Source organism: Balaenoptera borealis, assembly GCF_965194805.1.
Source record: "Balaenoptera borealis genome assembly, chromosome: 11".
NCBI lineage: Eukaryota > Metazoa > Chordata > Mammalia > Artiodactyla > Balaenopteridae > Balaenoptera > Balaenoptera borealis.
Genome location: NC_138868.1, coordinates 17,366,121 through 17,393,998, shown reverse-complemented (window position 1 = coordinate 17,393,998; position 27,878 = coordinate 17,366,121). Strand labels below are relative to the sequence as shown.

Here is a 27,878-nt window from a genome sequence, read left to right as displayed (position 1 = left end):
AGTGGTAACTTTTGTTCTTTTAATTATTTATTTATTTATTTATTCTCTTGGCTGCGCCGTGCAGCTTGTGGGATCTTAGTTCCCCAACCAGAGATTGAACCCAGGCCTTGGCAGTGAAAGCGCCGAGTCCTAACCACTGGACCACGAGGGCATTCCCAGGATAGTGGTTAACTTTTGGAAGGGAGAGAGGGATCTCAAAGGCAGTTAAGAGGGGCTTCAACTATTTTTTTTTTCTTTTAGAAAAATCTGGAGTATGGCCAAATGTTAAGGTAGATAGGGTGGTGGAAACATGGCTGTTACGTAATTCCTCTGTATGTTTAGAAAAAAAATTTCAGTGGCAGGAATTCTCCTGGAACACTCGTCACTCCAGGTAGTACTATCAATGCACTAGATGTCTTGAAGGACTGAAATATGACATGTTTGGACAATTCAAGGTACTTCTAATTGCTGAGCTATTCTGTGCCAGTTAAGTTGATAGATGTAGCTTTATAGATAGTCAGAGATCATATCATAAGGCACTCATGTGCCAGTATTATAAATGTCATGTTCTGTTAACTTTCTGTATATGGACACCTGTTTTGAGAAGCTTATTTATGTCAACTAAGGTAACCCAGGGCATATTTTGAATTCTCTGACTTGTTCAACACATTAAATTCTCCTTTCTCTTACATGGTATCTAGGTTGAAATATTAGAAAAATCCATTTGTGTTCTTATTTTCTTCTCAACAGAAGCAATTAGTTGCTCAAAAAATTCATATAGAAGAGAATGAGGACAGAGATACAGGACTGGAACAGAGACATAATAAAGAGGATCCAGACTGCATCAAAGCCAAGGTACCCTTAGGGGACCTAGATCTGTATGATGGCACATACATAACTTTGGAGAGCAAAGATATCAGGTAAAGAAATTCTCTTTCCAAAAATAAAGTACGTCTTCCTGAACAGACCTTTCTTGAATCAATTAGAAGTTATTTCTCTAATGAGAAAAAGCTTCAATCACTGATGACTTTATTGAAATTTGAAAGTTCAAAATGGGTACTATGTATAAAATTCTTACAAATCAATTAAAAATATTTAATACCACAGTAGAAAATTGAACAATTTATGGTAAAAAAAAATGCAAATGGCGAATAAACATGTGGAAAAAATATTTCTCAGTAATGATCAAATAAGTGCATACTAAGACATATTTTTCATCTCTCAAATTGAAAAAAAATGTTTAAAAATCAATAACTGGTAAAAATGTAGAAAGACTATATAGAAGTGTAAACTGGTTTAACATTTCTAGAAAGAGTTGAGCAGTGTTATATTAGCTTTTGAAAAGTCCACAGTCTTTTTTTTAAATTAATTAATTAATTTGTTTGTTTGTTTTTGGCTGCGTTGGGTCTTCGTTGCTGCACGTGGGCTTTCTCTAGTTGCGGCGAGCGGGGGCTACTCTTCCTGGCGGTGCGCGGGCTTCTTGTTTTGGAGCACAGGCTCTAGGCGTGCGGGCTTCAGTAGTTGTGGCTTGCGGGCTCTAGAGCACAGGCTCAGTAGTTGTGGTGCACAGGCTTAGTTGCTCTGCGGCATGTGGGATCTTCCCAGACCAGGGCTCGAACCCATGTCCCCTGCACTGGCAGGCAGATTCTTAACCACTGCACCACCGGGGAAGTCCAGAGTCCACAGTCTTCACGGTTTGTGACTTACCTATTTTCTCCCTAACCATTTTTTTTTTTTAATTTATTTGGCTGCTCTGGGTCTTAGTTGTGGCACGTGGGATCTTTGTTGCAGCGTGCAGGATCTTTTAGTTGCGGCATGCATGTGGGATCTTGTTCCCTGACCAGGGGTCGAACCCCGGGCCCTCCCTAACTCTTGATATATCTCCTTTAAGTTGAACTCTCAAAATATTTTGCTCTAACAACAGCTCTATGAAAAAAGTATGCATGTTGACTAATATTGGTTGTAAAGTGAGATGCTTTGAGAATATGATTTAATTAGGGAAAAATTGGACATGTCTTTGCTTTTCATTCATTCATTACTTTTTGCCTCTTGATTTTAGCCCTGAAGATTATATAGACACAGAATCTCCTGTCCCTCCAGACCCTGAGCAGCCTGATTGTACTAAAATTCTAGAACTTCCATATAGTATACATGCTTTTCAGCACTTGCGAGTAAGTAGAGAAATTTGGGGGGTTTTGTTTGTTTTCATTTTTTTCTTTAATCTCTTGCTTATACATACTCTTTTTCTTCTCTCCTTCCAAACAGCTTTATAATTTAACAAACATCTCCGATTTCTTAAAATTCCTTCAAATTAAATGCCATAAGATACCAAATTACTTGTGATTTCTAATGTCTTATAATCTCCTTTTTCTGTTTTTTTCAATTTTTTCTTCTCTTCAGGGTGTACAAGAGAGAGTTAATCTTTCTGCACCTCTACTACCTAAAGAAGATCCAATCTTCACATATCTATCTAAACGGTTAGGAAGGAGTATAGATGACATAGGTCACCTCATTCATGAAGGCCTACAGAAGGTAAGTCGTAAATGACTTAAAGAGCCCGGATGAACAGAAGATATTTTTCTCTCAGAAAATACCTACCCAGCTTGTTTTTGTCTAGAGAGTGATTTAAAATCATGATTACAGTAATATAAACTGTATAGTTCAAAGTTAGAAGCATTGATAATCCAGTCCCCTTTACCAGGACAAGATGCTGAAAAGTTTTATTTAAACTAATTCACGAAAAAACAAATTATAAACTAATATAAGCAACAGGGCTTATAAGCTAGATTATATATTTTGAGTGTGAAAGAACATTAACATTAGTGTCTTTGATATATGTCTACACACAGGAAATACATAGATTATCTCTGTTCTCTGAACAGGAAAAAGAATCACCACTAACAATAAAATCTTCATGTAATTTTAAGGGAACATCTACTTTAAACTAATGAAATGGGGAATTATGTAACAGAACCCAAGAATTTAAAGGTATCATTCAGGATAACATGTGGGAATTTAGAAAATAGTTTTTGCTCTTCTCTGTGCCTAAGGAGATTCGTAAAATGCAGGCTAGTTTCTAAGCACTATTATAGTGGTACTAAGTAAAATGTGTAATTGTAACATTTATATATAGTTTACCCAAATATATATTTATATGTTTATTCAAATGCATTATATATTATAGGATTATTTTTGTAGCTAAGTTACCTGCTTCATATTGTTTTTCTGAAGGTAATGTAAAATATTGCATCCCCAGAATTGATAAGTAATAAGGAAAAACTGGCCTGGGATTTAAGATACCGTTCAGAGAATTGTTAGTTGAAAGTAGATCATCGTGGTAAATGCTCTATAGAAAATTAAAATAGAGGGTAATTGGGTGGCTTCTTTATGTTGAGCAGTTGGGGTTATCCTCTCTGGAACGATGAAATTTAAGCTGATACTTGAAGACAAGAAGGAACCAAAAGTCAAAGATCAAGGAAGAGCATTCTAGGCTGAAGAATGAGCAAAGGCCCTGAAGCCTTAATGAGCTTGGTAGTATATTAGCTGGCTCAGGCTGCCATCACAAAATACCACAGACTGTGTGGCTTAAACAACAGAAATCTATTTCTCACAGTTCTGGATGCTGGAAAGTCCAAGATCATGTTGCTGGCTGATTCGGTTCCTGGTGAGGACTCTCTTTCTGGCCTGTAGATGGCCACCTTCTGGCTGTGTCCTTACATGGCTTCTTCTCAGGGTGTACATGGGGAGGGAGGGAAGGAGGGAGGGAGGGAGAGAAAGAGAGATAAATCTTCCTCTTATAAGGGGACTGGCCCTATTGTATTTTTAACCTTTATCACCTCTTCAGAGGCCCTATCTTCAAATATAGTCACATTGAGGGTTAGGGCGTCCATATATGAATGGTTAGAGACACATTCAGTATATAACAAGTGTTATGTAATTAAATTCAGGTCAGTATGGCTGGAGCTTGGTGAGCAAAGGGGAGGATGATAGGGAATGAAGCCAAAGAAGTAGGCCAGGGCCAGACTATGTAGGGCTCTGAAAGCCAAAGTTAGGGCTTTGAATTTTATTCCAAGTGTGCTGAGAAGCTGGAGCAGAGGAGTAACATAATTTAATTAGTACTTTTAAAAGTACACTCTCAAACTTATATGGAGAAATGACTAAAGGAGGCCAAAATTGGAAGTAGACCATTAGAAGGCTAGTGCAGTAATTCAAGAGAGAAATGAAGATGGTTTGGACTAGAATGGTTAGTAGTGGAAATGAAGGAACTTAAACTATTTCAGGAAATGTTTAGAAGTTTAGAAGCTGATTAATTAGATATGGGGAATGAGAGAAAAAGAGAAATCAAGGGTAATTCCTTAATTTTTGGCTTGAGCAACTTGGAGGAGCAGGGTTGGGGTGAGAGAAGATAAGATAGAGTTCTATTTTGGTCAAGTTAAATCTGAAATACCTATATGAGTCTGGAATTCCAGTAGAGGTCAGAGCTGGGTATATAGATAGAGAATAATTGTTAAGTAGGGAGTATTTGTAGCCGTGGGATTACATAGGTCATCTGGAGAAGAGTGAAGTTTGAGAAGAAGTCCTGGGTCCTCCTACATTATCTATCAAGCAGAGGGGGAAGGGCCAGCAGAAAAGATCCAAAGGATGTCCAGAAGGATGTGATATCCTAAGAGCCAAGGGAAAAAATGTGTTCCAAAGAGAGAGAATAATTAATAGTGACATTTGAACATTTTTAGATTTGAGAGGACATTTTATGAGAAATCTTTTTTTAATTTTTAATTTAATTTTATTTATTTTTTATACAGCAGGTTCTTATTAGTTATCTATTTTATACATATTAGTGTATACATGTCAATCCCAATCTCCCAATTCATCACACCACCACCCCCACCGCCACTTTCCCCCCTTGGTGTCCATATGTTTGTTCTCTACGTCTGTGTCTCTATTTCTGCCCTGCAAACCGGTTCATCTGTACCATTTTTCTATGTTCCACATATACGCGTTAATATACGATATTTGTTTTTCTCTTTCTGACTTACTTCACTCTAAATGACAGTCTCTAGATCCATCCACGTCTCTACAAATGACCCAATTTCGTTCATTTTATGGCTGAGTAATATTCCATTGTATATATGTACCACATCTTCTTTATCCATTCGTCTGTCGATGGGCATTTAGGTTGCTTCCATGACCTGGCTATTGTAAATAGTGCTGCAGTGAACATCGGGGTGCATGTATCTTTTTGTTTTTTTGTTTTTTGTCTGTGAAATATATTAAAACTTTGCTGATGACAGTTGGAAATCAAAACATTAAAACTTTTAACATAATAAAATGGCTGTGTTTGTGAAGATTTTTTAAAAGTTTCCTAAACCAATAAGGGAGAAAAATTGAAAGGTAGTGAATATAATACAAATTAAACATCAATTGAAAATAGGAGTCAGTGTGTTAAAAAAAAATTAACAGGTTGGTAAGGTATAAAGGAGGTCATCTTAAATTTCTAATACTGTTACAGTATGTACAGCACAGCTGAGGTAGGGTGATGGACAGTATGACCTCTTGAAGCCCTTTACAATCTTTCTTTTTTTTTAATTTAATTTTATTTATTTTTTATATAGCAGGTCCTTATTAGTCATCAATTTTATACTCATCAGTGTATACATGTCAATCCCAATCGCCCAGTTAGTTCATCACACCACCACCCCCACCCCCAGCCGCTTTCCCCCCTGGGTGTCCATACGTTTGTTCTCTACATCTGTGTCTCAATTTCTGCCCTGAAACCAGTCCATCTGTACCATTTTTATAGGTTTCCACATATATCTGTTAATATACGATATTTGTTTTTCTCTTTCTGACTTACTTCACTCTGTATGACAGTCTCTAGATCCATCCACGTCTCTATGAATGACCCAATAACGTTCCTTTTTATGGCTGAGTAATATTCCATTGTATATATGTACCACATCTTCTTTATCCATTCGTCTGTCGATGGGCATTTAGGTTGCTTCCATGACCTGGCTATTGTAAATAGTGCTGCAAGGAACATTGGGGTGCATGTGTCTTTTTGAATTACGGTTTTCTCTGGGTATATGTCCAGTAGTGGGATTGCTGGAACATACGGTAATTCTATTTTTAGTTTTTTAAGGAACCTCCATACTGTTCTCCATAGTGGCTGTATAAATTTACATTCCCACCAACAGTGCAAGAGAGTTCCCTTTTCTCCACACCCTCTCCAGCATTTGTTGTTTGTAGATTTTCTGATGATGCCCATTCTAACTGGTGTGAGGTGATACCACATTGTAGTTTTGATATGCATTTCTCTAATGATTAGTGATGTTGAGCAGCTTTTCATGTGCTTCTTGGCCATCTGTATGTCTTCTTTGGAGAAATGTCTATTTAGATCTTCTGCCCATTTTTTGATTGGGTTATTTGTCTTTTTAATATTGAGCTGCATGAGCTGTTTATATATTTTGGAGATTAATCCTTTGTCCATTGATTCGTTTGCAAATATTTTCTCCCATTCTGAGGGTTGTCTTTTCGTCTTGTTTGTAGTTTCCTTTGCTTTGCAAAAGCTTTTAAGTTTCATTAGGTCCCATTTGTTTATTTTTGTTTTTATTTCCATTACTCTAGGAGGTGGATCAAAAAAGATCTTGCTGTGATTTATGTCAAAGAGTGTTCTTCCTATGTTTTCCTGTAAGAGTTTTATAGTGTCCGGTCTTACATTTAGGTCTCTAATCCATTTTGAGTTTATTTTTGTGTATGGTGTTAGGGAGTGTTCTAATTTCATTCCTTTACATGTAGCTGTCCAGTTTTCCCAGCATCACTTACTGAAGAGGCTGTCTTTTCTCCATTGTATATCCTTGCCTCCTTTGTCATAGATTAGTTGACCATAGGTGTGTGGGTTTATCACTGGGCTTTCTATCCTGTTCCATTGATCTGTATTTCTGTTTTTGTACCAATACCATATTATCTTGATTACTGTAGCTTTGTAGTATAGTCTGAAGTCAGGCAGTCTGATTCCTCCAGCTCGGTTTTTTTTCCCTCAAGACTGCTTTGGCTATTCGGGGTCTTTTTTGCCTCCATACAAATTTTAAGATTTTTTTTTCTAGTTCTGTAAAAAATACCACTGGTAATTTGATAGGGATTGCATTGAATCTGTAGGTTGCTTTGGGTGCTATAGTCATCTTCACAATATTGAGTCTTCCAATTCAAGAACATTGTATATTTCTCCATCTGTTTGTGTCATCGTTAATTTCTTTCATCAGTGTGTTATAGTTTTCTGAGTACAGGTTTTTACCTCCTTAGGTAGGTTTATTCCTGGGTATTTTATTCTTTTTCTTGCAGTGGTGATTGGAATTGTTTCCTTAATTCCTCTTTCTGATCTTTCGTTGTTAGTGTATAGGAATGCAAGAGATTTCTGTGCATTAATTATGTATCCTGCAACTTTACCAAGTTCATTGATTAGCTCTAGTAGTTTTCTGGTGGCACCTTTAGGATTCTCTATGTATAGTATCATGTCATCTGCAAACAGTGACAGTTTTACTTCTTCTTTCCCAATTTGTATTCCTTTTATTTCTTTTTCTTCTCTGATTGCCATGGCTAAGACTTCCAAAACTATGTTGAATAATAGTGGCGAGAGTGGACATCCGTGTCTCGTTCCTGATCTTAGGGGAAATGCTTTCAGTTTTTCACCATTGAGAATGATGTTTGCTGTGGGTTTGTCGTATATGGCCTTTATTATGTTGAGGTAGGTTCCCTCTGTGCCCACTTTTCTGGAGAGTTTTTATCATAAATCGGTGCTGAATTTTGTCATACGCATTTTCTGCATCTATTGAGATGATCATACGGTTTTTATTCTTCAGTTTGTTAATATGGTGTATCACATTGATTGATTTGCATATATTGAAGAATCCTTGCATCCTTGAGATAAATCCCACTTGATTATGGTGTATGATCCTTTTAATGTGTTGTTGAATTCTGTTTGCTAGTATTTTGTTGTGGATTTTTGCATCTATATTCATCAGTGATATTGGTCTGTAATTTTCTTTTTTTGTGGTATCTTTATCTGGTTTTGGTATCAGGATGATGGTGACCTCATAGAATGAGTTTGGGAGTGTTCCTTCCTCTGCAATTTTTTGGAAGAGTTTGAGAAGGATGGTGTTAGTTCTTTTCTAAATGTTTGATAGAATTCACCTGTGAAGCCGTCTGGTCCTGGACTTTTGTTTGTTGGAAGATTTTTAATCACAGTTTCAATTTCATTACTTGTGACTGGTCTGTTCATATTTTCTATTTCTTCCTGGTTCAGTCTTGGAAGGTTATACTTTTCTAAGAATTTGTCCATTTCTTCCAGGTTGTCCATTTTATTGGCATAGAGTTGCTTGTAGTAGTCTCTTAGGATGCTTTGTATTTCTGTGGTGTCTGTTGTAACTTCTCTTTTTTCATTTATAATTTTATTGATTTGAGTCCTCTCCCTCTTTTTCTTGTTGAGTCTGGCTAATGGCTTATCAATTTTGTTTACCTTCTCAAAGAACCAGCTTTTAGTTTTATTGATCTTTGCTATTGTGCTCTTAGTTTCTATTTCATTTATTTCTGCTCTGCTCTTTATGATTTCTTTCCTTCTACTAACTTTTGGTTTTGTTTGTTCTTCTTTCTGTAGTTCCTTTAGGTGTAAGGTTAGATTGTTTACTTGAGATGTTTCTTGTTTCTTGAGGTAGGCTTGTATTGCTATAAACTTCCCTCTTAGAACTGCTTTTGCTGCGTCCCATAGATTTTGGATCATCGTGTTTTCATTGTCATTTGTCTTTAGGTATTTTTTGATTTCCTCTTTGATTTCTTCAGTGATCTCTTGGTTATTTAGTAACGTATTGTTTAGCCTCCATGTGTTTGTGTTTTTTACGTTTTTTTCCCTGTAACTGATTTCTAATTTCATAACATTGTTGTCAGAAAAGATGCTTGATATGATTTAGATTTTCTTAAATTTACTGAGGCTTGATTTGTGACCCAAGATGTGATTTATCCTAGAGAATGTTCCATGTGCACTTGAGAAGAAAGTGTAATCTGCTGTTTTTGGATGGAATGTCCTATAAATATCAATTAAATCTATCTGGTCAATTGTGTCATTTAAAGCTTCTGTTTCCTTATTAATTTTTTGTCTGGATGATCTGTCCATTGGTGTAAGTGAGGTGTTAAAATCCCCCACTATTATTGTGTTACTGTTGATTTCTTCTTTTATAGCTGTTAGCAGTTGCCTTATGTATTGAGGTGCTCCCATGTTGGGTGCATATATATTTATAATTGTTATATCTTCTTCTTGGATTGATCCCTTGATCATTGTGTAGTATCCTTCCTTGTCCCTTGTGACATTCTTCTTTTTAAAGTCTATTTTGTCTGATATGAGTATTGCTACTCCAGCTTTCTTTTGCTTTCCATTTGCATGGAATATCTTTTTCCATCCCCTCACTTTCAGTCTGTAGGTGTCCCTAGGTCTGACGTGGGTCTCTTGTAGACAGTATATATATGGGTCTTGTTTTTGTATCCATTCAGCGAGCCTGTGTCTTTTGATTGGAGCATTTAATCCATTCACGTTTAAGGTAATTATCAATATGTATGTTCCTATTACCATTTTCTTAATTGTTATGGGTTTGTTTTTGGAGGTCCTTTTCTTCTCTTGTGTTTCCCACTTAGAGAAGTTCCTTTAGCGTTTGTTGTAGATCTGGTTTGGTGGTGCTGAATTCTCTTAGTTTTTGCTTGTCTGTAAAGCTTTTGATTTCTCCATCGAATCTGAATGAGATCCTTGCTGGGTAGAGTAATCTTGGTTGTAGCTTCTTCCCTTTCATCACTTTAAATAAGTCATGCCACTCCCTTCTGGCTTGTAGAGTTTCTCCTGAGAAATCAGCTGTTAACCTTACGGGAGTTCCTTTGTATGTTATTTGTCATTTTTCCCGTGTTGCTTTCAATAATTTTTCTTTGTCTTTAAATTTTGTCAGTTTGATTACTATGTGTCCTGGCGTGTTTCTCCTTGGGTTTATCTTGCCTGGGGCTCTCTGTGCTTCCTGGACTTGGGGTGGCTATTTCCTTTCCCATGTTAGGGAAGTTTTCAACTATAATCTCTTCAAATATTTTCTCAGGTCCTTTCTCTCTTCTCCCTCTGAGACCCCTATAATGTGAATGTTGTTGCATTTAATGTTGTCCCCAAGGTCTCTTAGGCTGTCTTCCTTTCTTTTCATTCTTTTTTCTTTATTCTGTTCCACAGCAGTGAATTCCACCATTCTGTCTTCCAAGTCATTTATCCGTTCTTCTGCCTCAGTTATTCTGCTATTGATTCCTTCTAGTGTATTTTTCATTTCAGTTATTGTATTGTTCATTTCTGTTTGTTTGTTCTTTAATTCTTCTAGGTGTTTGTTCTTTAATTCTTCTAAGTGTTTGTTCTTTAATTCTTCTAGGTCTTCAGTAAACATTTCTCACATCTTCTCGATCTTTGCCTCCATTCTTTTTTGAGGTCCTGGATCATCTTCACTATCATTATTCTGAATTCTTTTTCTGGAAGGTTGCCTATCTCCACTTCATTTAGTTGTTTTTCTATGGTTTTATCTTGTTCCTTCATCTGGTACAAAGTCCTCTGTCTTTTCAGTCTGTCTGTCCTTCTGTGAATGTGGTTTTCCTTCCACAGGCTACAGAATTGTAGTTCTTCTTGCTTCTGCTGTCTGCTCTCTCCTTAAATTAATCTAGGGACTTCCCTGGTGGTGCAGTGCTTAAGAATCTGCCTGCCAAGGCAGGGGACACAGGTTTAATCCCTGGTCCGGCGGCAAGAAATCTTACAGATTTTTATTTAAAGATTTATTTTTCTCTTTGAATATACTATGATGAGTAGAGTATTCTGCTTATCATGATGCTTTTAGTAGTCATGCAGAATTTTTATTTTTTATTTGTGTATTTTTTAAAATAAATTTATTTATTTATTTATTTTTGGCTGCGTTGGGTCTTTGTTGCTGCGTATGGGCTTTCTGTAGTTGAGGCAAGTGGGAGCTACTCTTCAATGCGGCGCGCGGGCTTCTTATTGCAGTGGCTTCTCTTTGTTGTGTAACACAGGCTCTAGGCACGCAGGCTTCAGTCGTTGTGGCTTGCAGGCTCTAGAGCGCATGCTCAGTAGTTGTGGTGCATGGGCTTAGTTGCTCTGCAGCATGTGGGATCTTCCCAGACCACGGGTTGAACCCGTGCCCCCTGCATTGGCAGGAGGATCATGTAGAATTTTTAATTAATCTTTTTGTCCCAATTCACAATATAAGATTTAAAAATAAGAGATTAAAAATCATTTGTTGATTTAAAGGAAACTTTCTCAAAAGGCTACTAAAAAGGAGACTGAAGCCTAAGTCATAAGTCAAGTGTGAAAGAATATAGTATTCCGTAACCAGCTACACTTAGTGCTGAAATCTTTCGTTGCAACACTCAAGAATCATATTTTTTCCTTGAAGATAGAATACTTAAGGATGATTAATAAAGAATTATACTAGTTTTACTCTTTTTTTCTTAATATTTATTTATTTGGTTTTGCCACGTCTTAGTTGCGGCAGGTGGGCTCCTTAGTTGCGGCCCCAGGGCTCCTTAGTTGTGGCTCCAGGGCTCCTTAATTGTGGCATACAAACTCTTAGTTGCGGCATGCATGTGGGATCTAGTTCCCTGACCAGGGGTCGAACCCAGGCCCCCTGCATTGGGAGCTCAGTGTCTTATCCACTGCACCACCAGGGAAGTCCCATACTAGTTTTAGTCTTAAAGATAACTTTTTAAAATAAAATAATCGGTCCTTCTAAAAAAAGAAAAGCTATATAAAAATCAAAAAAAAGGGAAATTAAAAATTATAATTTAAAAAGTCAGAGATAATTGCTGTTTTGTGATATATTTTTGGAGTTTTATTTTTACACATCTTTATAGTTAAAACTTTATTCTCATAGGATAAATTTTTATAGTGAAATTTGGGGATGAAAGGATAATCACATTTTTAAGGCTTTTCAAATGCATATTGTCAAATTGTCCCCCAGCGATGCTGTACTAACCTAATATTTCTACACTTAATATCTGAAGTTAGCATACACTGTAGCCAATAGTGAATACTGGCATTCTTTCTAATCTTTGCCAATTTTTAAAAGGAAAACTTGTATCTCTTTAATTCTTTTGTTGTTGTTGTTAACTTTTATATCTTTTCACCTGCTAAGTAGTCATTGTTTCATATTTTTGAATTGTCCATGTTTTTGGCCCTTGTTCTTTTGGTTTTTTGTTTCTCTGTTTAGAATATTAATGAGGTAGCTACACATTAATGATATTAAGTGTTGGCTGTCATATGTTTTTCCCATTTTATCTTAAACTTTATGACTTTTTTTCCATGCTGAATTTGATATTTCTTTCTTGGGTTTAAACTTACTTACATTGAGTTTTTGACATGATTCAGTTTAGTCTTATGACCTCTATGTGGTTGAAATTTAGTATATGTTGGGGGACAAAAAAATCCAAGCCACAAAAGGAGAAAACCTATCTGAACTTCTGTTTAATTTGACTAAATAATGCACTTATTACTACATACTAAAGACTTACTTTTTAGCAATGTAAAGGTCTGACTTAGTTTCTGAACACACATGAGAAAATGACAAAAGTTTACCTTTCACAAAAGCATAAGCCTTTCATTTGTTTACATACATACCTTCATTCAGATGTTAAAGAAATAGGAAACTTTGCAATATGTTAATTTCAGGAATTTAATGTTAGAACAACTAGCATTTCTAAGTAGGTTAGATCCTGACTTCTAAAGTCCTGAAACAAGGCCCAAGTTGTGACCACTTGGTGGGATTTTTCGGCTTTATTTCCCCATTGTTAGATAGCCTGGGGTTGGACAGTCTCTCTGTTTAGATCACACCTTAATATACCTGATCAGCTAATGATCAGCATGCTCTCTTGACAGGGATAGTTTATTTGTACTTTGAACTCTGCTTTGTCGCTACTGTAATAAGTCTTGGTTTTCTTCATCAGTTTCAGACCAGACAGAGTGTAAAGGTGCTCATTTTGAACATTCTGAATTGAAGAAACTATCTTGAGTTACATTTGGTTGTCATTTTATTTGTTTAATTTCTAGAACTCTTCCTCGTGGGTACTATATAACATGGCTTCATTTTACTGGAGAATAAAGAATGAGCCGTATCAAGTAGTGGAATGTGCCATGCGAGCACTTCACTTCTCATCCAGGTAGGATTCCTCCCCTTCTGGACCTCCTGATTTTCCATGTAACTCAGGACTGTTAAAATACATAAAAAACAAGAAGAAGAAGCATTGTGTTGTGCTTACATTCTCCTCCATCCCTGTTGCAATTAGTCCCATCACAAAAATGATAGATGTCAAAGAGTTCAAAGCGATAATGGCATAACATACTTCTGATTTCTGTTAAGGAAAAATATATAATGTAGATGCCCTCTGATTCACTTGAGACTTGAAACTAAGGAAATTGGTTGGAGGAACTATCATAAATTAAATTATTCTCAAAGCAAATATAAGCCCTAAATATATTTTAAAAGCATAAAATCTCTGCCAGACCTTATTTTTGTGGCAAAACTTGTAGCTATCAGATTGAGTAAGCACCATCAATTACGTAAAATTAAACACTAGGATTTTCTTAAATTATTTTCTCCATCTGTAAGTAAACTCAAAGTTATTTTCCTAAGCTCAATAACTTTGAATGTAATTTGCCCTTGTCAGGTAGTTATAGGCAATTGTGGAGCACATGCTTCTTTCCTGACATCTAATTACATCTTCCCTTCTCTTTTAGGCACAATAAAGACATTGCCCTGGTCAACTTGGCGAATGTTCTGCACAGAGCACACTTCTCTGCTGATGCTGCTGTCGTGGTCCACGCAGCTCTGGACGACAGTGACTTCTTCACTAGCTATTACACTTTAGGAAATATATATGCGGTAAATACAACTTTTTTTTACATGAACCAATCCAGTTGCTGTTTTCTTTCTTTCTTTCTTTTTTTCCAATAAAAAATACCCTTTTCCCTTCTTTTGGTCCAAACAAGGGGATAGAAATGAAGAAATTAAGGGAAAAAAACTTCATCGCAATAATGAATCATAAGTGTTTTAGCCTCTTCACAAGAAAGAAAATAATTAAATTGACACGAATATTATATTCCTTTTACATACTCTTCTTAAAATAGCAGTACTTCCAATTGAACCATCCTATATAGCATTGCTTCATGTTATGGAGATTTGACTACTGATCGAAATAATATTCACTGTATGAGATTTGGTGTGATCTCATAAATCATAAGGGGATTTGGACGGATACAACCAGGCTAACATTTTTCCCCCCTGTGTTTGTGTATGTGTGTGTGTTTGTTTTTGTCTCTTCAGATGCTTGGGGAGTATAACCACTCAGTGCTCTGTTATGACCATGCTTTGCAGGCTAAACCTGGGTTTGAGCAAGCTATAAAGAGGAAGCATGCTGTCCTGTGTCAGCAAAAACTCGAGCAGAAATTGGAAGCTCAACATAGGTAACTAGGAGAAAAAAATTACTGAAGCACCAACACTGTAGAACCTTAGGTTAGACTTGTGTAGGGTGATACCAGTGTTAATTTGTTCATTAGAATTAAGAAAAACACCTTTTCACTAATGCTAGTCCTGTCCTTTTTCTCCAATCAGGAGGTTTAGCACAAGTCAGTGGTTGTATAAAGGATTCCAGGAACTAGAGCATATTTACAGTAAATGCCGTCATCTAAGTCTTAACAATATTGACAATCTATTACTTGTATGAAGTCAGATGGAGGAGGGGGTGCTGCCAGATGCTCAGTAATTCTATTGATTACATTTTTATTTCCATAGAATACACTGTCAGTAAAATCACTTGCGCATGCTACATTTGAGCTTTCTCTCCTTTGACTTCTAAGGTTGGGCTATTGTTATGTTGGTTAAGTGATGTTGAGAGAGATTATTTGGCCCACATTTTAATCAGATTTGTGTAAGTTGTACAGTAATGGAATTCTGTTGTACTTGGTCCTTGTAGTATACTTAAAAAATATCCTGTATTTAATTCTATAAATAATAGGGCCAGTAAAGGAACTTGACATAACTCAGAAGTGAATTGTTCAACTCTTATAGAATTAGCCTTAATGTTTTGAGTGTACTTTGATTATTATAGAATTAAGTGGAGATTTGGATTTCATTAAACTTTTGCCTATTTTCCAATCTGTTTAAAAGCCTAATGTAGTAAAAAGGAAAGAATAACAGCTTGTTTATGCCTGGCTTTGTTATACCTGATTAGAACTTGCCCTGGCTGAGTTTCTTCCAATATTATGCTCTTCTTATACAATCTGTGCAGCTATTAAATCTCCATATGTTAACAGTGTAATAGGCAATAAGATTTTCGTGACTAAATATAATCAAGCAGCTGATTTATTGATACCAAGTGGTAGGGAATATTCCTTTATAATCAGTTTCTGTGGATTTTTCCTCAAATCTGTAAACCAAGAAGCTAGAGTGCAAGAGCAAGGCATTGTGGCCTCTTCTCTTAACCTTGTCTTTAGGTAGAATCAAAGGAAAAGGTGAAAAGGAAGATTCTAGAGAGGCTTTGAATGTCCGTGGAACTGACACAGTCTTTGTGGAGGGAAATAGACTTGTTAAATGTATAAAGCTTTATAGTATTATTTATTGCTATGTATCTTATCTGGCACCTGAAGAGTCTAACACACCATTTAATGTCATTAATTGTTGTGTTTATGGGAAGAATTTCACATCCATCTTTTTTCCCCAAAATTTTAATAAAACAATAGTATTTATTTAGCCCCATTGTTCTTGAACTTGTGATACAATGATTGTATGTTAAAAGTCAAAATCTAGCAATTTTTGCTGAGAACCAGAAAATCTATGTATTTAAGTGGGTTTAAAAATCCATAATTTTAAAGCTCTGTAACTTTTTCCTGTTATTAAAAAATGTTAAGATCCCTCCAGCGAACACTGAATGAGTTGAAAGAATATCAAAAGCAACATGACCACTACCTGAGACAGCAGGAGATCCTAGAAAAACATAAGCTGATTCAGGAAGAGCAAATCTTAAGAAATATCATCCATGAGACACAGATGGCAAAAGAGGCACAATTAGGTAAGTACTGATTCCAAGTAATTGAAGACAGGTTAGGAAATTCACTTCTAGTGTGCTTTACTTTCATAACTTTCATGTACCATAAAGCAGTATAAAATTGTGCTTATGACTTCTCTCAGTCTTAAAATGAAATCATTACTACAGGTATACCAGCAGGCCTGAGGAGCTGGTTTGATCCTTCTAACTTTTTTTTAGTAAAAAGTAAAAACCAAATTTTTAAACTAAAAACCAAATTTTAAAGTAAAAACCAAATCTTTTGTATCCTAAGAGTCTTAACAGTTTGTTTGCCCTCTATGGCCTACATTGATGCTTCTCTGACTTTGGTATGCATATCAATCTCTTGGAGATCTTGTTAAAATGCAGATTCTGATTCAGTAGGTCTGGGCTGGGGCCTGAGATTCTGTTATTCTAACAAAATCCTATTTGATGCCTGTTGTTGCTAGTCTGAAAACACACTGTAACATGGCCCTACACCAATTTAACGCAAGCTAGACACACCCTAGAATCAAAACATCCACACTTTTCAGCCAACAGTGGCAATAAGGCTAAATGTTCTCCTTTTTTTTTTGCCCCATTAAAAACAAATGTTTTATTTTACAAGTAAGATTTTAGACTAGACTTTGTCTCAAATAGGAAAATAATCAGTGGAATACTTTCAGGGGGTTCTGAAATCCTCCCCAAAATTATACATAGTATTGTGTATATGCACAATTTTTTTTCTGGTAAGACGGTATGTAGCTCTTATTAAAATCTCGTACAGTCTGTGACCCCAAAGTAGAACCACTGGTCTAAAGGAACTTGCGTTGACAGGATATTAGTGATTTGATTGTATCCAGAATGTTTCATTTCTGATTAAACCCTATGGGAGCAGATATGACAACTTGACACCAAAGAATAAATGAATAGAATCCCTTATATTACATCCTTCTCCCTTGGTAAATATATTGGTCTGTACAGCCTCTTGATCTTTGACTCTTAGCTGTGAACGTTTACGGTCCGTTTTACAATCCACCTGACAAGTTTTCTTTGCTATTTTTAGTGTAAAGAGTATGTTCAGTCCTTGGGATTATTTACTTGCTCAATCAGTACTGAAATGCAACCAGAGCGCTTATATATATATATATATATATACACACATATACATATATTTTCTCCAGAGAGATGGGCAAAGTCTTAAAACAATTTAATCAATAGATTTTACAGTCATGGAATGCAATTGCCAGAAGGAACCTCACTGATTATTTAGTGGAGCCCATTTGTTTTATAGGTGGAGAAACAGGCTTCTTTAGAATATTTAATTTAATTAACCATTAATGAGATTTCCCCTGGATAAGTTTCCCCTCTGTAAGTACTCTGCTAGGCTCTGAAGAGTACAGAGTTGATACTACACGACTTAGACTAAGAAAATCATGTTGGCATTGCTGATCTTTTTCATCAATTTAAATTTCCTTTCTTATTCCAGGAAATCATCAGATATGCCGTCTGGTCAACCAGCAGCATAGTTTACATTGCCAGTGGGACCAACCTGTGCGCTACCATCGTGGTGATATCTTTGAAAATGTGGACTATGTTCAGGTCTTTTTCTTAGTCTCTTCTAGTTCTTATAAACTTTTACATATCTAAGAGTAATATCACTTCCCCCCCCTTAATTCCTTATATAATTGATCTCTAAAATGTGTGACCATCATATAAGGTTTTGAGTATCTGTTATGTTTATGAAGTCAGATTTTATAGAGAGTACTCAGTTACTCCATGAATGACATTTTTGTTTCCCAAAGTACTGGCTATATTTTCTTTTCATATGTGTTTAATTCTTTTCTTCTTTTCCAAGAGAGCTAGAATTGGTCTGTGACTCAAAGCCTTTACCTCCCCTTTTAACTTACTTTAGTAAGACCTATAATTTAAAATTTGGGAAAGAGTAGCCGTGCTCTTTCCTGAAGTCATCAGTCCAGTTATGTTGCTTCAACCAAAAACGTCATCAAAATGATCATCTACAAAAAACGTCTATTAAGTGCATTGCTGTGTGCATGTTTTCTCTTTCTTTCTGTCTCTGTATATGTCCACACAGGTAGATACACATATACACACAGTCATACACATACATAAAATCCTAGCCTATCTAGTTGGGAAGAAATAATACATAAATATAATGATACCAGATAGCATGTAACTGATGCTGATATAGACAGTAAACACAACCAGAGTCCAATTTTCATCCAAAAGGATAGTGGAAATAACATAACATTTATCCTATCCTATAGAAAACCCATCATGTTCCTTAATCATAGATACAGAAATTTCTAGCAATAAGCAGTTAAAATAAGAGATCAGGACAGCTTCTATAGGAAGACAAACCATGGAAAATTAGAACTCTTTAATTTGGAAAAACCCAGACTACATTGGGAAAGAGTAAGAAATAAAAATTTAGAGGCCGTTTAGGAGGAGAAGTAGTAATAGAGACCAAAAGCTCCCAATGATTTTTGTGAGCCAGCTCCTAGCAATATCCCATGTTTGGTTTTCAAGAGTAGTAAAGGAAGAACAGACTTACACCCTCTGGGACTCTAGCTCCCTGTCTTAAATCCAAGCATTTTAAGGGGAAAAAGGGAATATTTAGAAATGAAATATACCGAAACCCAGTGTAACTTTTAGATATCATAGTGGTCTCAAGACAGACCATTTGGAAGACTGCCATGTGCCAGTGTAGATTCCAACATTATATATCCATAAGTTTCATCACCACTATATAGTGAAAGAATCTGTTCCTGTTCATAAAGGCATAGAGCTACAAATTCATCATATTCATTCCTTTTTCTCATCTCTTTCCTACTCCATCCCATCCTAGTCCCATTCTCTTATCTAACAAGGTTTCAGAAATACACAGGAACTGTGGTATCTCGTGAGAATATCAAATATTGTTGTACCTTGGTTTGGAGGTAGGCTATACATATTTTTTTTAACATCTTTATTGGAGTATAATTGCTTTACAATGTTGTGTTAGTTTCTGCTGTATAACAAAGTGAATCAGCTATATGTATAGATATATCCCCATATCCCCTCCCTCTTACATCTCCCTCCCACCCTCACTATCCCCCCCCCAGGTGGTCCCAAAGCACTGAGCTGATCTCCCTGTGCAATGCAGCTGCTTCCCACTAGCTATCTATTTTACATTTGGTAGTGTACATATGTCCATGCCACTCTCTCACTTCGTTCCAGCTTACCCTTCCCCCAACCCCGTGTCCTCAAGTCCATTCTCTATGTTTGCATCTTTATTCCTGTCCTGCCCCTAGGTTCATTAGAACCCTTTTTTTTTTTTTTTAGATTCCATATATATGTGTTAGCATACGGTATTTGTTTTTCTCTTTCTGACTTACTTCACTCTGTATGACAGACTCTAAATCCATCTACCTCACTACAAATAACTCAATTTCATTTCTTTTTATGGCTCAGTAATATTCCATTGAATATATGAGCCACATCTTCTTTATCGATTCATCTGTCGATAGACACTTAGGTTGCTTCCATGTCCTGGCTACTGTAAATAGTGCTGCAGTGAACATTGTGGTACATGACCCTTTTTGAATTATGGATTTCTCAGGGTATATGCCCAGTAGTGGGATTGCTGGGTCATATGGTAGTTCTATTTTTAGTTTTCTAAGGAACCTCCATACTGTTCTCCATAGTGGCTGTACCAATTTACATTCCCACCAACAGTGCAAGAGGGTTCCCTTTTCTCCACACCTTCTCCAGCATTTATTGTTTGTAGATTTTTGATGATGGCCATTCTGACTGGTGTGAGGTGATACCTCATTGTGGTTTTGACTTGCATTGCTCTAATGATTAGTGATGTTCAGCATCCTTTCACGTGTTTGTTGGCAATCTGTATGTCCTCTTTGGAGAAATGTCTATTTAGGTCTTCTGCCCATTTTTGGATTGGGTTGTTTGTTTTTTTGATATTGAGCTGCATGTGCTGCTTATATATTTTGGAGATTAATCCTTTGTCATTTGCTTTGTTTGCAAATATTTTCTCCCATTCTGAGGGTTGCCTTTTCATTTTGTTTATGGTTTCCTTTGCTGTGCAAAACCTTTTTAAGTTCCATTAGGTCCCATTTGTTTATTTTCATTTTTATTTCCATTACTCTAGGAGGTGGGTCAAAAAGGATCTTGCTGGGATTTATGTCACAGAGTGTTCCGCCTATGTTTTCCTCTAAGAGTTTTATAGTGTCTGGCCTTACATTTAGGTCTTTAATCCATTTTGAGTTTATTTTTGTGTATGGTGTTAGGAAATGTTCTAATTTCATTCTTTTACATGTAGCTGTCCGGTTTTTCCAGCACAATTTACTGAAGAGGCTGTCTTTTCTCCATTGTATATTCTTGCCTCCTTTATCAAAGATAAGGTGACAATATGTGTGCGGTTTATCTCTGGGCTTTCTATCCTGTTCCATGACCTATAGTTCTGTTTTTGGGCCAGCACCATACTGTCTTGATTACTGTAGCTTTGTAGTATAGTCTGTAGTCAGGGAGCCTGATTCCTCCAGCTCCATTTTTCTTTCTCAAGATTGCTTTGGCTATTCTGGGTCTTTTGTGTTTCCATACAAAGTGTAAAATTTTCTGTTCTAATTCTGTGAAAAATGCCATTGGTAGTTTGATAGGTATTGCATTGAATCTGTAGATTGCTTTGGGTAGTATAGTCATTTTCACAGTGTTGATTCTTCCAATCCAAGAACATGGTATATCTCTTCATCTGTTTGTATCGTCTTTAATTTCTTTCATCAGTCTTGTAGTTTTCTGCATACAGCTCTTTTGTCTCCTTAGGTAGATTTATTCCTAGGTATTTTATTCTTTTTGTTGCAATGGTAAATGGGAGTGTTTCCTTAATTTCTCTTTCACATTTTTCATCGTTAGTGTATAGGAATGCAGGAGGTTTCTGTGCATTAATTTTGTATCCTGCTACTTTACCAAATTCATTGATTAACTCTAGTAGTTTTCTGGTAGCATCTTTAGGATTCTCTATGTATAGTATCATGTCATCTGCAAACAGTGACAGTTTTACTTCTTTTCCAATTTGTATTCCTTTTATTTCTTTTTCTTCTCTGATTGCTGTGGCTAAAGCTTCCAAAACTATGTTGAATAATAGTGGTGAGGTGGGCAACCTTGTCTTGTTGCTGATCTTAGAGGAAATCGTTTTAGTTTTTCACCGTTGAAGGCTATACATATTTGAAATTGACTGTCCAATGGTTTTTAATGCCTAAATGATAGCTATATTAAGCTCTTAGGAACCCTTAAGCACACTAATTTTATAGAGTAGTAATCATTTTAGTCTAGGTAGGGGAGAGGAATAATGAATCAAACATCTAAATTAGCTAATCATTAAACCTAGAAGAGACTAAATCATAGAAAGGAAGTAGTGGGACAGGAAAACAACCCACACTAGTTTTCTCACACATCAGTATCATAGTTGATTGAAAGTTGCTAGCTATGCATTATCTGTGAGAGAATACTGTTGGGGCATAGTTCTGAAAATTAAAGATCTGATTGCCTTTTAACTGACCTACTTTGTGATTTCCTTCTAATTTTGAGTATTCATTAACATTTTGGGGTTGAGTTAAATCTTATTCACAACTCCTTTTCTGCTTTCAATTTGATTGAACTTTTCTTTTCATTTTCTAGTTTGGTGAGGATTCATCAACCTCCAGTATGATGTCTGTGAACTTTGATGTTCAAGCAAATCAGAGTGATATCAGTGATTTGGTCAAGTCTTCTCCCGTAGCCCATTCTGTTCTCTGGATCTGGGGCAGGGACTCCGATGCATATAGGGTAAGTTAGTAGAGGATGATGAAGGAGTTTTCTCTAACAGACAAGATTTCTTAAAGCAGTGGCCCTCAACCCCACTGATTAATATGGCCCCAGTCACTGTTCAGCTTAGTTCAGCAAGCATTTGTTAAGCTTATATTAAATGGAAGGCATTCTGCTAGGTGGTAAGACACAGGGTCTGTCTTAAGTTCTTGCCAGTCAAGTGGGGCAGATGGACACCCTGATTTCAGTTCAAAGCTCTGAGCTCTGAGTATAATTACCAACCCTCACAAGTTTCTAAACTTGACCTAAGTGTGTGCTTGTATGTACTTCACTTATTTAATCAGCATTCTTTTATTGAGCTTCCAACTGTATACCAGGCTGATACTATGAATATAGTGCACAAGTTCCTTGCTCTGCTGGAGCTCACATTCTAGCAGAAGATACAGATAATAAACAAGTAAATAAATATGTATTTCTAACCTAGCTAAGAAATAATTGTATGTTAGCCAATGGGGATACCAACATATGAAGACAGAAACCATGTACTTTTTATTCAATATTAAATTTTCAGAATTTAATTGTGTTTTTATTCTAACAGAATTAATACAGCCACTTATTATTTAATTATGTCTAATATAAATTCCCAAGTTTGAAAGCTTCAGGCTATAAGTTTAGTAAACCTCTAGTATGTGTTATTTATATTTAGAAAGATGAAATTTTACAAATAAAATAATAATTGTTAAACTTCGGCATTGGCAAAGAAAAGGTCTTAGTTAAGGGAAAAATAGTTTTCTGTGCCAGTTTTTTAAGTGTATGTATGCTTCCAGGTACAAGTCAAACTCCACCTCAAATTAACTTAAACGAAAGAAAATTCACCTCATACTATAGGAAATCCAAAGATAGAGCAAACTTTGGCTTTGGTTGATTCAGTGGCCCAGTGACCCATTTCTTTCCTTTTCTTTAATTTGCCATCCACTGTATTGGTTCCATCCTAAAGCCTGTCTTCCTCATGGTACTGAGGCGACAGCCAGCAGTAGCTGGAGCAACACGGTTTTTGATCCTATGTGGCATAAGAGACTAAGACTGGCTTTTCTTTCTTGGAAGCCCCAGGCAGACCTCTCCTTGTGTCTTACTGGCTCAACTGAGTTAGGCCTGCCCAACCCTGAACCAGTCTGTGGTAAAGCAGGTAGAATTACTGACTTAGACTAATAATCTGCAGTAGAAAGGATATTATAGAGTCTACCACAGTGTCTATATCTTAAAATACTAAATTGTTTCTCGGTTATCCTAGTATATTTATGTTCTTTTAAAAGTTCATTTAGCATATTGAAGTATTGAATCTGAAGAAATTTATGAGAAACTTTCTTTTTTATTAGGACAAACAGCATATTCTGTGGCCTAAAAGAGCAGATTGTGCAGAAAGCTATCCTAGAGTCCCTGTTGGCGGGGAATTGCCAACGTATTTTCTGCCTCCGGAAAACAAAGGACTCAGGCAAGTGCTGATGGATTTGGCAAAGCACTTGATTCTGCATGATTATCATCTGGCGGTTCTTTGAGAGCACCAGCCTTGGACTTGAAAGGTTAAGTCTTTATTTTGAAGTCACCCAAACTTTGAAAATATGAATTTTGTTCCTTTTTCTTGTGCCAGGATCCACGAACTCAACAGTGATGATTATTCTTCAGAAGAAGAGGCCCAAACCCCTGACTGTTCCATAACTGACATCAGAAAAAGCCAGACTCTGTCCTACTTAGTCAAAGAATTAGAGGTCCGCATGGATCTGAAAGCCAAAATGCCAGATGACCATGCACGAAAAGTAAGGCTCACTTAGGCTGGTGTTATTGCCGTCCATTCTGGTTGACTTCACAAGCCTCATAGGTGGAGCAAAAATTTGATAGAAGGCAGTTGTTGAGCTTTAAGTTTATAAAACTGAAAGATAGAGTTAAAGATTTGGTGAAATAATTAAGAAGTCAGTCATGCTATTGAAGGAATGCCAGTAAAGTGTTCCCCAGGGTTGCTATGTACATAGACCACCTAAGCAGTGTTCCTCTAAGAGGGCTGCAAAGATGAGTAACACAGAACTCTGTTTACCTAGTGGAGGCCATTCTGACCACTGCAGTTTAGCTTTACATTCTCCAAGCTTCCAGAAGTTTGTATAAATTGAAAGCTTGAAGATTCTCTTTCCTTGGCCTTATCAACCCTACTTTGCGCTCATACGAGGTCCTTAGGAATTTGTATGAATTTGATAACTACTTTGCAGACAGTATAAATATGTTCTGTTATGCTGTTTTCTTTAGTTCCTATTAGCTATGTATAACTAGGAATGTTTTATTACTGAATATAAATCCTATATTAGATACCATTCCATAGGTACAAATGAAAAAATTTACTTTTTACAGAGAAAACAGACCATCACCATGACCTTTTTTTAATTTAATTTTAAAACTGTGAGCAGTTACTACTTATATTCAGCATTTACTGAGGCAAAAAACATTATGTTCCAGGCACTGTTTGGAGTTCTAGGAATACAAAGATAAATAGACCATGATCCCTACCGTAGAGTTGCTCACGGTTATATAAATGCTGCAAGAATATAAAGTAGATTAATTGAGGATCTGGTGCTTTTCCAGCTAGGAAGGATAGCAGATTTTAATTGCATCAGGTGTTGCATGCTTTGCTTTCTGAATAATTTCTCATTTGGTTCTGGACACTTAGGTTGACTTTAACGGGGAAATGATAGATCACCTTAATATGTATGTGGTGTATATGTCTTTTAACTTTTTTTAATTAAAGGAAACTAAGGCATACGTGAGCAGAGTAACACCTGTTGTAATGTCAATGACTGCATGTTATGTACATAATTATAAATATCTATTCAAATTAGCTGTTCCTGAGGAGCTCAAAACTGTTGTCTATAGAAATTCTTTTCAAGTGTCTTCCCTGTTATTTTCAATTGATTCAGTCTTCCTTTTGATGTTTTCAGATTTTACTTTCCCGTATTAATAACTATACTATCCCAGAAGAAGAAATTGGGTCTTTCTTATTTCATGCTATTAACAAGGTGAGTTGCCTACTTCAGATATCTGAAATTTAAATGCTTAGTAATTGTAATTAAAAGTTAAAATGCATGTATTAAAAAATCCTTTTTAGAATGAGTACTGTATTCTTGTATTAACTGAAGTATTTGGGGTTTTTCAGCCAAATGCTCCTGTCTGGCTGATACTCAATGAAGCTGGACTCTACTGGAGAGCAGTAGGAAATAGCACCTTTGCTATTGCTTGTCTTCAGAGGGCTTTGAATTTGGCTCCCCTTCAATACCAGGATGTTCCTCTTGTGAACTTGGCCAACCTTTTGATTCACTATGGCCTTCATCTTGATGCCACTAAACTGCTGCTTCAAGCTTTGGCCATCAATAGCTCTGAGGTGAGGTTTTATGTTTCTTTGTCGCAATATATACTAAGTAGTGATCACTCAAATTCAGAGTATAATATGTATTTTTATAGAGAGGGCATAAAAAGAACTCATGTTTTATTTTTGAGTAGAATTTGCATATTGTAAGAGGGCTTTGTTTTATTTTTGATGTGTTCATCTCTTTATTTTAAATGAATGAAGTTTATAAATTATAGTTATTTTTTTTAGAAACTTACATTTACATAAGAATGACATGGCTGCTAAAAATATACTGCCACATTTTTATGTCTGAAACATCTGCTTCTCACTTTATCCAACTCATTACAGCATGTACATTGCATAATATTATACTGTTTTACAGCTTTAATTTATAGATACCTTTATACCAACCAAGCCAGAGCACAGTTTAAAGGTTGTTTTGATAAGGATAGATAGGTAGGTTGATATTCATGCCCTGAACCTCCCACATGCAGTCCATGGAGTTGTGTCACTGCTTTGTAGTTAAATATTTTATTTCATTGTTTCTAAAATACCACTTACTTTTTTTTTCATATTTTAACATCTCTGAAATAAGGATGCATGTTATAATTGATGACATCTTAGGTTTGATGAATGCAGTTATAATAAATATATAGTTAAATTGCTTTTATACTTAGTGTCTAAATGTTTCTGAGTTTTATACGCAAAGAAACTTTTAGAAGAAGTGTGCATGAATGGCTTAGGTTTATTTGAAGTGTCCTAAAACTGATTTTTTCAGTATTAGAAGAGAATGTTGCCTGTTAAGAGTTTCCTTTGAAATACACAAATTCACAACTGGATTTTAAGTAAAAGTTTATAATCACTGTTATACAACAGGCCAAGTTGCCAGAGAAGTACATCAAATATTAATCAAATGTTTACTATGTGCCAGATGTGGCTATAGTAGAACAGATGGTCTATATGAGATGTGATAAAGTGAACACCCACAGCTGTATTCCCTTGATACTTTTCATGGTTCACTTTTTTCTGCCACCAGCCGAGGCAATTAGGCAGTATTCTTCTGAAAAACAAAAACAAAAAACAAGCTCCTTTAGAGATTAGTTGCCTTTTCATATTTGAAAATTATACTAAAATTTCAGTTAAATACTGTGGCACTGCAACAAGAATAAAAATATAAATCAATGAATCAGGGTAGATACCCCAAATACACCTTAATCAGACCCTACCCCCAGCTGTTGACATTTGGAAATATTTCCTTATAAGCTTTCCTTCTATGTAAATATTTCATAGTGTTGTAACTTTACTGTACTGGTGATCTTTAAAGCCTATTATATAAAAAAATTTATTACTACCTAGTTTTAATAGCCATCAATTTAAATGGTTGTATAAAAGTTTGATGAATTGATATGTCAGAACTTACTCCTCTGTTGCTGGATGTTTAGGTTGCTAATATCAGTAATGATTTTCTGGATAAGACCTTTTCTGTTTTCCAGATAATTTTCTTAGGAAAGACTGCTAGTAGCAGTGGAATTACTAAGTAAATAAGAGAATGAATATTTTGATGGCTTTGATACAAAATACCAAACAATCCACAGAAAGATTTGGGCCAATATATATTGCCATAATCAAGATCTATAAATATTCATTTTGCTTGTATTGTCACCAGAATCAGTTGAAGTAACTGCTAACTTTTATTGATTGTTTACTAGAGCCAGACATCATACTAAGCACTTTACATGTAAGAACTCATTTAATCCTCAAAACAACCCTATGAGATAAGATTTACCCATTTGATAGAAAAAGAAAGCCAAAGGGATTTACAGAAAGTCATAGAGCTTGGATTTGAACTCAGGGAGAGTGGCCTTTAGAGTTCACACTTTTATAGTCAAGTCACACTGCTTCTGTATTAACGTTTGTAAAACAGATTTACTTTTAAAAATTTCATTTCTCTGTTGTAACATAAATTTCTTTATCTTATTTTAAGGATATTGTATTTTTTTAAATGTTTATTTATTTAGTTATTTGGCTACGCCGGGCCGGGTCTTAGTTGCGGCACACAGGATCTTCGCAGCATGTGGGATCTTTTTTTTTTTTAGTTGCAGCATGCGGGATCTTTTTTTTTTTTAGTTGCAGCGTGCGGGATCTTTTTATTTTTTATTTTTTAGTTGGGGCATGCGGGATCTTTAGTTGCGGCATGCAGGCTCTTAGTTGCGGCATGTGGGATCTAGTACCCTGACCAGGGATTGAACCTGGGCTTCCTGCATTGGGAGCTCAGAGCCTTAACCACTGGACCACCAGGGAAGTCCCTGTTTTATTGTTTATTGTTTGTTTGTTTGTGTTTCTGGCTGCATTGGGTCTTCATTGCTGTGCGCGGGCTTTCTCTAGTTGCGGGGAGTGGGGGCTACTCTTCGTTGCTGTGCGCGGGCTTCTCATTGCAGTGGCTTCTCTTGTTGCGGAGCACAGGCTCTAGGCGCACGGGCTTCAGTAGTTGCAGCACGTGGGCTCACTAGTTGTGGCTCTCAGGCTCTGGAGCGCAGGCTCAGTAGTTGTGGCACACGGGCTTAGTTGCTCCATGGCATGTGGGATC

The 27,878-nt window shown here is 36.2% G+C and overlaps 1 protein-coding gene across 7 annotated transcripts in view; it reads left to right on the top strand.

Annotated features, from left to right (window-relative positions):
* Positions 1-27,878, top strand: part of TTC17 (tetratricopeptide repeat domain 17) — a 140,908-nt gene that overhangs the window by 31,557 nt on the left and 81,473 nt on the right. For all 7 annotated transcript variants that reach the window (XM_082343672.1, XM_082343670.1, XM_082343671.1 and 4 more), the window contains 13 exons: positions 730-899; positions 2,039-2,150; positions 2,380-2,511; positions 13,094-13,203; positions 13,781-13,925; positions 14,367-14,506; positions 15,950-16,110; positions 17,573-17,685; positions 21,778-21,924; positions 23,280-23,395; positions 23,552-23,717; positions 24,885-24,962; positions 25,100-25,324. In XM_082343672.1, coding sequence (XP_082199798.1) covers positions 730-899; positions 2,039-2,150; positions 2,380-2,511; positions 13,094-13,203; positions 13,781-13,925; positions 14,367-14,506; positions 15,950-16,110; positions 17,573-17,685; positions 21,778-21,924; positions 23,280-23,395; positions 23,552-23,717; positions 24,885-24,962; positions 25,100-25,324 — 1,815 coding nt within the window. The remainder of the gene's footprint in view (positions 1-729; positions 900-2,038; positions 2,151-2,379; positions 2,512-13,093; positions 13,204-13,780; positions 13,926-14,366; positions 14,507-15,949; positions 16,111-17,572; positions 17,686-21,777; positions 21,925-23,279; positions 23,396-23,551; positions 23,718-24,884; positions 24,963-25,099; positions 25,325-27,878) is intronic.